Raw genomic sequence first — 13158 nt, 5'->3', positions numbered from 1 at the left:
GGAGTATCAAAAGTTTAAGGCCAGCCTCAGTAGTGACTCAGGGATTATCAATCTCTGTTACTGCACAAAAAAAAAAAAAAAAAAAGAAAAAGAAAAAGAAAAGAAAACAGGGAGGAAGAGAGAGAGAACACTATTTGTACATTCTTGCCTAGAACACTGTATCTCTTCCAGATTGCAGAATAGGTTTCTTGGATTAAAAAGATATTTTGGGCTGGGGATGTGGCTCAAGCGGTAGCGCGCTCGCCTGGCATGTGTGCTGTCCGGGTTCGATCCTCAGCACCACATACCAACAAAGATGTTGTGTCTGCCGAGAACTAAAAAATAAATATTAAAAAAATTCTCTCTCTCTCTCTCTCCTCTCTCACTCTCTCTTAAAAAAAAAAAAAGATATTTTAAGTAGCCCTGCAAAGTAAACATATCTAAATCATGTTTCAATATTTATATACTTTGATTCAAATTTGAGCCTAATATGATATCTATCACACAAGAATAAGATGATTAAATATGCAAAGTACCTAACACAATGCCTGAAGATTCGGTAGTTTTAATAAGTGACTTCCTTTAAATTTAATCATTAGTTATTTGATTATTAGCAAAATTAGATCTTTTGTCTTTCAGAAGACAGATTGATACTTATTATCCTTGTGACAGATTATCTCTAATTGTATCATTATTTGTCCTTTGTGTATGTGTTTTTTAACTGGAAGTGGGGGTAACTAGGGCTTAAACCCAGGGTACTTCATCACTGAGCTACATCCCTAATACTTTTTATTTTCTTATTTTGGGGCAGGGTCTCACTAAGTTGCTGAGACTGGCCTCGAACTTATGATCCTCCTGTCTCAGCCTCCTGAGCTACTGGGATTACAGGTATGTGCCACTGTACCCAGCTTATCTGTTCTTACTTTTAAATTGGAAATCAGAAGTACTTAAATCATATCATTTTAAAAGCACATTTAATATATTTGTATAATATACTAATCTGTAAATGTATAAGGAAAATCTGAAAAGCTGTATTCCAAACTTAATGTTTTGCCTCCAGACAATAATGTCCAGAGAGGGTTAGGCATTTGATCTTTCACTTTTCCTGTTAGCATTTTTCATAACCAGTACTGTACTTATTACTTTTGTTTTACTAATTTTTTCCTTGTATTTTATGACCATTTATTGAATTCCCACTCTATGGCAAGTTCTATGCTAGAAGTTAGGAATGTAAATATAAATAAAATCAAAATACTCCAATGTAGATAGTTTCCAAATTAAAGGACACTTATTTTAAAAAATAATACATGAATTAATAGCAAGAGACATAAATTAGTATATTGTTTTTATAACAAAATAAATTTAAACAATATGTTACAAAAGACCCATATATTCATAAGACCACTGTTCACCTTGCTTCATTAAACTGCTTGAGCTAGGAATGTTTTTACCTGGCATTGACTAAAGAGATAAGGGTGTTCCTTTCCAGAGGTTTGTTCAGGAGTGAGCCACTGAAGAGCAGATGATTTTGGAGATGTCTCAAAAGAAATTTCTATGACAACCTCTTGATTTCTGTATGAAACAAATCAACACATTAGCAGAGTATAATTCTATCTAACTATAATATTACTTATAAATTAATAACATAAATAACATTGTATGAGTTTTTGTTACTGATTGAGAGTGAGTTCTAGGAATGTTACACCTTATGTAAGTTTGCTTTCCTACCAGAAAGCCACCCTGTGAGTCCTTTATATTCTACTGTGCTAATGAAGATGTATTAGTTCAGTGCCTCACAGTGTGTCACATACTTTGCATCTGTGATACCATTCAGTCTTTGTAACAGTGGGGAGTGGCAGAAATAATTTTGGAACTTCAACTATCACAGTGGTGAGTACCAGGGCCCAATACAGAGCGCCTGATTTGCAAACTGCTACTGATCTGCAAACACATAAAGTCAAGAAAGAAAGAGGAAGTGTTTAGAAACTTGTAGTCTCCTATTTTGTTTTTTGTAAAGGTTTGTCCCAAATTTTGTGTTTGTGTGTTTGTGTGATGCTGAGGATTGAACCCAGTACCTCATATGTGCTAGGCAAGTGCTTTTGCACTGAGCTATACCCCACCCCCTGTAGTGTTGTAGTGTAATTTTTATTTGCTGAATCTAATAATAAAATCTCTTTCATTATTTCTTCCTACTAATTCATATTTACTGCATCCTACAAAAGCATCAGTCTACAATAGGCTAGAGAAAATAAGAACTAGTCCTTCCCCCTACTAGTTTTGGAAGTACTAATAATGCTCAGTCTTAGGTTTGAATCCTGACTCTACCATGTACTAGTGCTGTAAACTTGGGCAAATTATGTGACTTCTTTACACCAAAGTTTCCTCATCTGCAGAATGGGGTTACTGATATCTTCACAAGCTATGCTGAGCATCTTCTTTCTCTTTTTTAAAGGAGAAGAGAAGACCAGAAAAGGGCAATCTATGGCTACCACTTTCAATTTCTCATTGGCCACTGGAAGGTGGAGATAGATCAACCTTGCTCTAGGCCAATAGTTTTTAACCTCTATTCCCCTCTCCAATGTATCCAGGGTTGAGATAGATTTCTTATACGACAATTCCAGCTGCCATCCTTGACTAAATTACTTTGATCTCTGAGATTCCCTTTCTCATCTGTAGTGCAGATCATACTATATGGGATTACTGTAAGGATTAAAGAATACACCTAAAGCACTTATCCTAAGACTGTACACAGTTAACACTTCTATGTTTGGCATCATTATTATTATTCCATTAATAACAGCAGGTGGCCTAGGGTGGAATGTGCTGTTCCCACCAGGCTATCCTGAAACACCGCCTCTGGATGGCATGTCCCATGGTTACTCCAGATGAGGAGATAAAGAAGTCACAGTTCCCAAAGTCCCATTCTTGAGTGTTTTATGCAATAAATTTCTTTAGAATTTTAAGAACATACAATTTTCATTTTAAAACTTATATCTGAACAGATCAGTAGGAATAGTATGCCAATTACTACATACATAAACAAACACAAAAAAGGAAAAATGTCTAATTTTTCTTAAAATACATTTTTGCTATTATTTGGCTATAAAAGAAAAAGGACAGCACTCATACTTGCTCAAGGCAATAGGAAGAGAGATTTCCATCGGCGATCCTTTGTAACTTTGTCTTTCTCCAAGAGTGTATTTGACTTCTTGTCCATTGATCACCACTTTTTCTATTGTAAGATCTTTTGTATCCAAAACCTACAATCAAATTAGTATTAAACATCAGAAGAAACTAGCTCTAGATACATGTTAACTATAATTGATTATAAAACTAGTTGCTTATAGAAAGCAAAATATAGAGTGAAATTATAGAAATTATAGGAGTAAAGAGTTAGTACAAGGCTTATCTCTTGGGAACCTAAACTTCCTAAAATCTTTTGGGTTGGTTCTAAGGTTTGCATATATATTGTTAGGCAATTCTAGGATAGTCACACAAATTTTAGGCTCTAAGTAAAATCAATCCAAATTAAAATGCCTTTAATTTGTCTACTGAAAACTGTTATAAAAAAAACCAACTCCTATAACTTAAAGTTTCTTTCATCCTGACTCCATATTATCTTACCATACATTTCTTTTTAGAATTCATATAGTCCAAATCCTATAGTGTACTTTCATATCTAATAGTTTACTCCTTAAGTACTTCATTTCCTTGGCACTCACTAGGCAGATAAACAGACTGTGTACCACTGTTTTGTTTTGTTTTGTTTTAGTAAAAGCTCAACTTCATAAGGCAACTCTGACCAACTGACCCTGTAGAGGATTAGAAGACCACCACTCTTGCCACTGCCAATTAACAACTGCTGGGGGCAGAAAAGAATGGTAGCAAGTGTCTTGAGTAGTTTTTATCCCTGAGTCCCAGAAACCAAACAATTTCATTATCTTTCAAGTCATCTCTTGTTCCGAAATCTTCAACCTTCTTGTATTACCAAACTACCTGAACAAGCCTCTCATATTATTTTTAAAACTTCACTTGATCCTTCTACCTAGTAACTCTCTACTTCCCCTTCTTCCTTTCTAAAGAAGGGCAATCAATCTATGGCTGTCACTTTCAATTTCTCTTCAACCATACTTCCTTCTGTTTGGTTTCTAGGTCCTATGATACTGATAGGGGATTTTCCCTGGTCCACAGATTTTTTTTTTTCTATCCAATGACCTTGACCTTTTGTCTACTCATAGCTCTTTTGGACCATGACACCTGGCTGAAACCCCTTTCTTAGCTTCTCTACCTCTACACATAAATGGTTCTTCTTCTTGTCTAATGCTTCTGTTGTCCTATTCTATCTCTCAAATACAGGTAGGCCTCAATGTTCCAGCCTTGGCCCTATCATTTTCTTCATTCTCTGCTTCTTACTCATGTCCACATCTTCAATTAATATCTCTGTAATACACATGGCGACCAGTCTACTTCCAGAGTTGTATCCCGGGGATGATGTCAGCTGTACATCTGTAGTTGCCTACCTAACATTTCCATGGGACATACCATCTTATATTCAACAGGCTTCCAAAAAATCAAACCATTATATCCCCTAAATCAGTTTTCTCTTCTGACTTATTTGATTCCTTCAATGGAATTCCTTAAGTCAGCTAAAGTTTGAAAATCTCAATTCACAATCAATCTCACTACCCAATCTCACATAGCCAATAAGAAGGGTTTTTTGTTTTTTTCATACTATCTTCACATTTTTTTTTTCCCTCTCCTACCACCATCCTAAGTCAGACCTGGACTGTTGGAACTCCCATCTACCTCATCTCTCTACTTCTGTCATCTTTTTTTCCTCCTGATATCTGGCCTGGAAAAGTATTGGAAGTTAGAACACTGAGAAACAGTCATTTCCTAGCCACCTTCCTCTTAAAAATTTTAGTTAACCATGGGTGACCAGCTCAAAAAAAAAATCATAAGGGGAATCACTGAATTTGATTCCCATCTGTTTAATTTTCTTGTAGCTTTCCTTCCTGAGCAGCCAAATTTGTTATGAGCATCATCTGTTTTCCTCCTAATGGGCAATTATTTCTTTCAGGTTACTTTCTTTTGGTGGTACCTCAAGTGTCACCCTAACTAGAACTGGCTACACTAGCATGTTCAAAATATATGGTTTATATCTCAAGAATAATAGTTACTCCTTTACTCTTCATATTCTAGTACATATTTCTGAGCATCTCATTTATTTTAGGATATTTGATTATCTATATTCATAACAACCCATCTTATTCATCCCTTATAACCATAAAGACAAATTAACTGAGTCATTTCCCATTGAAGCACATTCTATTTTCTGTATTGCTTAAATTTCTCAAATCTGTTTAGAAGCAGAAGAGTTGGTTATTCCAAGACTATTTTTTGTGAAATCTTTTTCATATCCCCAATGCATGTTATAGTAGTTGGACCTACACTCTGCCATAATACTTGCTGTATTGCATCATAATGATTTGTTCTCCACTAGACTATAGGTGCTTAAATAGACAGATAATGTTACTTAGATTTCCATTCTCAGGGCTCAGTACATGCCTGAAAAATAGTAGATGTTAATTAAGTTGTAGACCAAAAGAAAATAGAAAATGCAATTTTTAAGCTGTGTATCTCAACGGCTAAGGCTTATTTCCAAATTATGTAAGAAATTCCCCTTCAAACTTCTCTGATAAGTGTCATTAAAAATTGGTCACGGGCTGGGGTTGTGGCTCAGTGGTAGAGTGCTTGCCTAGCATGTGCGAGGCACTGAATTCGATCCTAAATAAAATAAAGGTATTGTGTCCAACTACAACTAAAAAAAAAAAAAAAAAAAAAAAATTAAAGTTGGCCAAAAAACAATAATAAGAAAAACAAAAGAAAAGACATAGTAGATGTCAGAATTTGTATTCTTCAACAATTAGTACTTGAATACCAACTATGTGCAAGGCCAAGATACCCATATATAGTTATAAAAAACAACCCTACTATGGCAGGTAGTTATTGAGAATATACCTTACTATATCTCAGTGTCCTCTTCAAACACCACAACAGGATTATACTTTTGACCAGTTGGTCAGTTATTGTAATATATAACTGATTTCCTTTTTGCCTAGGATGCTGGGAAGTTCCAGAGTCAACTTTGTAATCCACCCCTTCTTATGTGTAAAGGGTTTTATACTATGTGTCTTATTTCTACTATCTTCATTTTCTCTTCCTCCGAATTTCTTAATTATTTTTAGTCTTATAATACTGTGTAATTTTAAGTAGTTTCAAATTCTTTCCGGCACAAATCAGAATCTGAAACAAGAAGAAATCCTTTTGTTTCATTATGAAGTATGTATATTTTCTACTTGTTATCTACAGTCTGCAGTGATGCAAAAAAACCCCACAGGCTTATGTGTTAAAACCAACCCAAAACCAAACCAAACCAAAATCACCTTGGTATGAGCCCCAGCTCAGCCATATATTAGTGAGGACCAGGGACTTTGCAGTCAGAAAGAACTATGTTCAATTCTTGGATTCGAACACTCACGTATGATTTTGGACCTATTTGAGCCATCAACTGAAAGGACACCTAAATGATATTGAAAAATTCAATGAAAGAAACAAATGTTTGAAAGTCATCATAAATACTGAATGCCAAACTTCAGTGTAAATAAAACAAAACTTGAAAAGGATATTAGAAAGCTGGAAATTAGTTAATTTTGGAGGCGTCACAGACTGCAAGAATGGGATGGAAAAGAAGACATGATATCATGTCTCTTCACCCAGCACTGGTACTGGGTCTCTGCTGTGGGTGGTGATGCAGTTTGATGCCTTCTCACCTTCAAGATACTTAGCACTATTTATCAGTGTATCCCATTTTAAGTTCAGGCATTGTTTTCTAACTGAATTTATCCATTAGCCAAACTTCTGGATGTCCTCTAGTTTTCAGGTGTATGCTAAAAATTTAAAATATAAAGAGATCTGAAACATAATCCCTACATTTAAGAGTACCTAATCTTGTGGAAGAAAGAAACAAGCTCACTTCAAATGAATAAAATAAATAAGACCAAGATCTTGGTCTCATAAATATGCAAACAATTATATACAGATGTTACTGTGTACTACAAATACCTTCCTCATACAAAAGTTAACATTAATATAATTCCAGCTAATTTACTAAACATGCATGCTGGCCAGAAATCATCATTTAAAAATCTTATTTTACTCTAAGATATGGAAATGTAAAACCAATGGGCAATGGTATATTCTTTTCAAAGTTTTCCAAGTTTAAGCCTACTGATTCTCACTTACTCATGGAACAGAGGTAAAACATTTTTGATTTTTACAAAAGAGAGGGCAGTGCAAGGTCATGTTAAACTGCGATGAACTAGCAAGAATCACTTTCTTTTTATAAAAGGAGAGACTGCATTGAAACAGGACTTAACTTCAGCCCTGATATGGCAAAGCTGCAATAAAATATAGCATGGTACTCAAGAGACCAAAGTGCAATCTACACGGAAATAGTTACCTTCTTGCTTATAATACTTTTCCTTTCTTAAAGTACTTTTGGCGATTGCATATCAATACAGAAGAGTAAGAAAGTTCAGTGCTTTATTAATTCATATTAATAAACTCAAAGATTATACAAGTAGTAAAAAGAGACACAAAAAAGTATCCATTCTTATCTATATTTGCAATTTTGTTTAATTGTTTGACGCTAATTTCCCTCCTCAATATCTGATCTTACTGCTTTGCTTTAGTAGATACAATCATACTGCCCTGCAAAATACACTGTGTACCATCCTGCCTTGATTAGGAGACAGAATGTGGCCAGGCTTTCCATGTCTCTTATTTCTAAATGTTTTTCATCAGGCATTATGAGAAAGAACATTGAATAAAGGTTAAATGGTCCACATAAAATCATTGAATAATATTTTATTAATCAACATATTTTTATTTAAATGGTTAAAAAGCTTATAGAAGCATATATTTTTCTAAGAAATGCAGTCATTACTTGCTCCTTGGAACCAACTATTAATTGATTGTATTGAGTCGTCCTTAGAAAGCTTGAATATCCTGCCCCCACCCCCACCTCCCTTAAACTGCTTAGAAGATAAGGGTGATGAGAAGCAAAGGGAGGAAAGACCCTGAAGAGACCCACTTTAGAAAGCAGAGACTGAAATTTTCTAAAGCAGGGCGGAAAGAAGAATCTGGGCCTGGGAATCCCAAGAGCCTTGAGAACTACTGGCAGAGAGATCAAGGAACAGACCTATACATCTGGTGGCTACAAAAAAGGTGCCTGGGAGGGAAGAGGGGGAGCAGGGATCAACAGGATACAGGATCGGAGAGTTGGCTAAGACTGGATCGAGGAAGGTGCTCTGGGGGCTGAGAGAAGTCCAGGGCCTGAGGAGGGAGTTCTGGACAGCGGGCCAGAGGAAACGGGGAGGCCACGGGGGACGGCGGGTAGCGCTGGGAAATAGGGCGATGGGGAGAGGGGGGACTGCTGCGAAGATGGGACAGAAGAAAGGCGCGGATGGGGCGCTAGGACGTGCCCGGGCACCGAGGAAAGGGTCTTGAGGAGGGGGCGGCGGGAGGAACGCTTCATCCTACGCGGGATGGATGCAGAGGCAGACGCGGGGTGGAAGAGGGGACTGAGATTAGTGCGGGGAAGAGGAGGAGCAGACCCGGGCGCGAGGCTGGGGGGCTGCCGCGGTGAGGGGAACCGAGATCCCGAGGCCAAGCGCGATGAGGGGCTAGAGGATCAGAAGAGGGTGGCGGGGAGAGGTGGAAACTGCACAGAAGCCCCCGTACCAGGCTGCGCAGGTTGTCCTCCTGAGACTGGACGGTGAGCGCAGCGGTCCCCGTCAGCACTCGGCGAGTGAAATCGACGCTGCAGCGCAGGTGCAGGTGCTTGGTCTGGCAGACTGAGGCCGGAGAGGCCAAAGAACAGGTATCCACGACTTCGGGCATGGCTCTAAGAGATCCGCCGTACGCCGGAACGAACTCAGACACTCAGTGGCCGGACTTCGACTGAGAGCCAGAACTGGAGGGAGGTGAGGAGGAGAGGGACTCGCGGGGCACACCGGGAAACGGAGTCCCTACAAGTCGGAGGAGCGCGAGAGGTGGCGGGAAGGAACTACAGGTCCCATGGTGCAGCGCGAGCAGCCTTGCGCGAGGCTGCCTGGGAGCGTGCGTGTCAGGGGTGGTGCCGGGGATCGGGGGGCTTCTGGAGCGAGGGGCGGTAAAGGGAGGGTGGGCTGGGGGAAATAAGTGGATCAGAGAGACGGAGAGAGCACTTCCATTTTAGTTTCATTCAACTTCAGTGGAAAATGCAATGGCAACAAATGAATATCATTCTTATTAGCAGTAGTAGTGAGAGCGGGGCGGGGTAGACATAAAATGCCTATCAGAAGGCTCTCGCCTGTGCGATTCCTCGTTAGTATAGTGGTGAGTATCCCCGCCTGTCACGCGGGAGACCGGGGTTCGATTCCCCGACGGGGAGGCACGATTCTACCTTTTTCTTTTGTTACCGCTAGCGGTGACGTTGTTGCTGTTTGCCGCCCTGCCATGTTGGCAACCTAATCAAAGTAAACTCATTTTCGTACACTTTAGGGCTTATTGTTGCACATTTCCAAGTCCTGGAGATCTAAAACAATGGCAGTACTAGTGAGAATAAGCCAACATTCCCGTTTTAGAAACTGCAACTCTAAAATTCACTGATAGAAACATGCACCGGTAACAATGGGAGTGCAATCTGGGACATTTTGATCAACTCTGGGGTTCTTCCCAGAGAGGGTGAAGAATACCTTGCCTTTAAAGGCGCAGCCTCAGGGGTGGAACTGGACATAGTTGGAAGAGAACCGATTTCAGAGAATTTTAAAACACCTGAGCCTTTAATCCTGAATACACATTGAAGACTTTTAAGCAAGGGGGTGACATGCATGGTCAGCTTTATATTACAAAGAGCACTGACAGTATTCAGAGAATGAAGATGTGGTCTTAAACAGAGAAGTTAGGAAACTACTACAATAGTTCAGGCAGAAGATGGAGGGGACCTGATGTAGGTAATAAGTAAGGATGGAGAGGAAGAAGTGAATGGAATGAATTCTAAGAGGTTAAGTGGGTTCTCAGATGGAGAGGAACCTAAGAAGACTCAGGTTTCTGGCTTCAGTTGTTGGAATCATTCACCAAAGATAGTAGACTCTAAGGAGAGAATAGATTTAAAGGGAAGATGCTGAGTTCCATTTTAGACAAATGGAGTTTGAGAACCTAAGGAAGTCAAAGCAGATATGTCCTTTCACTTGAATATTTAAATCCACAGCTCTGGGAAAGTATAAGGTAGATATAGATGTATACCCCTGGGGAAATGTCAGGTGCTATAATGTGGTGGATGGCATTATGACAGTGGGTAAACGCAACCTAAGGAGAATGTGTCATGAGAACAGCAGTAAAAACAAGTTAGAAGCTGGGAGAATACCAGAGAGTAAATTTTTAAAAGAACTAGTGGAAGAGATCCTTGTGAAATAAACTAGAAAGAGCCAGCCAGTGATGTCAAAGGCAAGGCAGAAGGCCATCAAAATAAGGAGTGAAAATTCTCTTTTGGCTTTGGCAGTGGGGTCAGGGTGGGGAAGACAGTGGTTTTATGTACTTTTGTGGTCTGATTGAAAGTGAAGCTCTAGAGTCCTGGCTTTAGCATTGGAAGAGAAAAAGGGAAGGAGAGCATTAGTCACTCTGTCGAGATGCTCAGCCAGTGTAAGAAGGGAAATCAAAAGGGGTAGCAAGAGAGGAAGGCAGCATTGAGAAAGTGTTTTTTACTTCTGGGGGGCAAGAGAAAACAGAACACAGTTAGGTATAGAGGTGAAAGAGTTCCATAGAAGAGAAAATTGAAGTATCAGGGAGAGTTGTGGGATTGAGCATGCTGGGACAATCCAATTCTCTATCAAAGTGGTCTAACAATTAAGTTTGGCTCCAGCAACAGAAAAGGATTCCAAGCATCTGGGTATCTTTGTGCAGGCCCCTGCAAGCTGAAGGAAAGCAAAATAAAACAAAAACATTCCAAATTAAAATCCAGTTCCTCACACGTGCATAGGTCCTAATGCCATAGGCCCTAAGACTGTATGACACTATCAACATTTGCAAACATTTTTTAAGTCACCAAATCTAGAACAACAAATATCATATAGTAGAATTAATTTAATAAAATAACATACAGTCAAATTACTTTTCTTAGCTAGTATAGAAAAAGAACAGATTGTTTTAATGAAATAAATGGCAATATTATCATCTTCCATTATTGATTACCAGGAACCTACAGGATTTATGCTACTTGTGTTCAAGAAAAGATACCCACAGATAACTCCAGATAAATTCCTCAACTCATTAATAGGTTTATCAAAAGATAGTTATACAATGGGAATTATTTTCTAAGGTACTTCTGGTTCTCAAAAGTGGAGTGTACAATGAGAGCAATTCACAAATAATTAGAGTGTTTTTTATGGCCATTGTAGGATTGAGAATTATTTTTAAAACTAGGGTTTCCATTATGTCCATAAAATAAGTGTTGTGTCAGAGCCTCTCTACCAAAGCAGATGTTAAAGGATGAAAAAAGACAATCTGGCCTGTATTCCCAGTGGCTTGGGAAGCCAAGGCAGGAAAATCGTGAGTTCAAAGCCACCCTCAGCAAAAAGCAAGGTGCTAAGCAACTCAGTGAGACCCTGTCTCTAAATAAAATACAAAAATAGGTCTGGGATGTGGCTCAGTGGTTGAATGCCCCTGAGTTCAATTCCCAGTGCTCGCCCCCCAAAAAAATCTATATAAAGTTTTAAGAAAAATAATACACATATTTACTGATTTGTATAAACAGGAAGTGTTCTAACCTTGCTGCTCACCTGGAAAAATTAGCTGATCCCTCCATCCCCTCAAGATAATTGAGGTACCTGTGCCTTGTGGGGTTGTCGAAAGATGAAATGAGATTATGAATGTGAAAGAGTGTATGTTACATGTTAACTAGTGTTGGTATTGCTATTAGCTTTCATTTTGTGTATTTTCCATAATTTTAATATTTCTTTTAGGGAGAACTGAGAACTGAGAAATGAGAAATAACAAATGTTTCTCCAGCACAGCAGGTCATACCAAATTAGGCTTCTGAAAAGGGATTGCAACATTAGGCGAGATCGTATTTGGAAATGCATTTACAGAAAATTTCATTTGGTTCATTGACACTTCCCTTAAAAGGTATATAGTCTTCACATTCCCCACCCTCTCCCACATAGTCCTTTCTTTTCTTTAAACTTCAATATAATTTGCAGATCTTATAGATATTAAGTGCATTCTTCTACACTTTACTACCTACAAAAGAATTGGGGAAGCCTCTTCTACTTGTACCCAACTATACCAATACCATAAGATAGGTTGGTGTTAAGATGAAAGCAAAGGCCTGTGGAACACTCTACAGGAAACCAGAGGACCAACTTCTGACATTTTGAGGAGGGTCAGGAATAACTTCATGGATGATATAGCATTTGAGCTGAGGATTGAAGAATGAGAAGGGTTGTAGTAGGGAAAATGGTAGGATAGAGCATGAGGAATGGGGATTGGGCAGGTAAACACAGCAATCAAGGAATGGGCCAGAAGCAGAGATGTGTTTGGGAAAGAATAATTCTGGGGGTACAAAACTCTACTGGTTAATGCAATGCCTGCACACACTCTTTAATAATATACCTTTCTTCTTTCCTCTACAAGTTATATATCTGTTTGTTGCCCATTTCTTTTCATCTTTTAGTAAAATTATCCATATTTAACTGGACATATTGCTGCCTAGGAAAATGCTACCTTTCCCAGCCTTCTTCGTATTTATGCAAAGTTCTGACCCATGGTACATAATTGCAGTTGTCAAAGATGACTTCTAGGAAGTGTCTTTAAAAGGATCTTTAAGGGGGTGGGGGGAAGTCTTTCGCTGTTCTGTTATCTGGAATGTAGACTTGATGGTTAGACCTCTAAGTGACATGTTATATCATGAGATTGGAGCCATCTACTGAGGATGGTGAGGCAGCAAGATCAAAGGAGGCAGGAGCTAAAAATAGCTCCATCTCTGGGGATCATGAGCTCCCCATGTGGACTTCTCTGGATTTCTTTTATTTGCGAGAAAGGTAAACATCCTTTGTTTAAGACAGTTATTTTGGATTT

At 38.7% G+C, this 13158-nt stretch overlaps 1 protein-coding gene and 1 non-coding gene across 3 annotated transcripts in view; one reads left to right on the top strand and one right to left on the bottom strand.

The window, feature by feature from the left end:
• Lta4h (leukotriene A4 hydrolase) overlaps positions 1–9021 on the bottom strand; it is a 37649-nt gene extending 28628 nt beyond the window's left edge. For both annotated transcript variants that reach the window (XM_026396919.2, XM_026396927.2), the window contains exons 1-3: positions 8785–9021; positions 3109–3239; positions 1431–1551 (exon numbers count right to left, since the gene is read on the bottom strand). In XM_026396919.2, coding sequence (XP_026252704.2) covers positions 1431–1551; positions 3109–3239; positions 8785–8943 — 411 coding nt within the window. In that variant the 5' untranslated portion in view covers positions 8944–9021. The remainder of the gene's footprint in view (positions 1–1430; positions 1552–3108; positions 3240–8784) is intronic.
• Positions 9022–9403: 382 nt separating this feature from the next.
• Positions 9404–9475, top strand: Trnad-guc (transfer RNA aspartic acid (anticodon GUC)). The gene has a single exon. It is a non-coding gene; the product is annotated as a tRNA-Asp (tRNA).
• The last annotated feature ends 3683 nt before the right edge of the window (positions 9476–13158 follow it).

This window comes from Urocitellus parryii, chromosome 5 (assembly GCF_045843805.1).
Source record: "Urocitellus parryii isolate mUroPar1 chromosome 5, mUroPar1.hap1, whole genome shotgun sequence".
In the NCBI taxonomy this organism is placed as follows: domain Eukaryota; kingdom Metazoa; phylum Chordata; class Mammalia; order Rodentia; family Sciuridae; genus Urocitellus; species Urocitellus parryii.
This window is presented reverse-complemented; position numbering and strand designations above follow the sequence as displayed.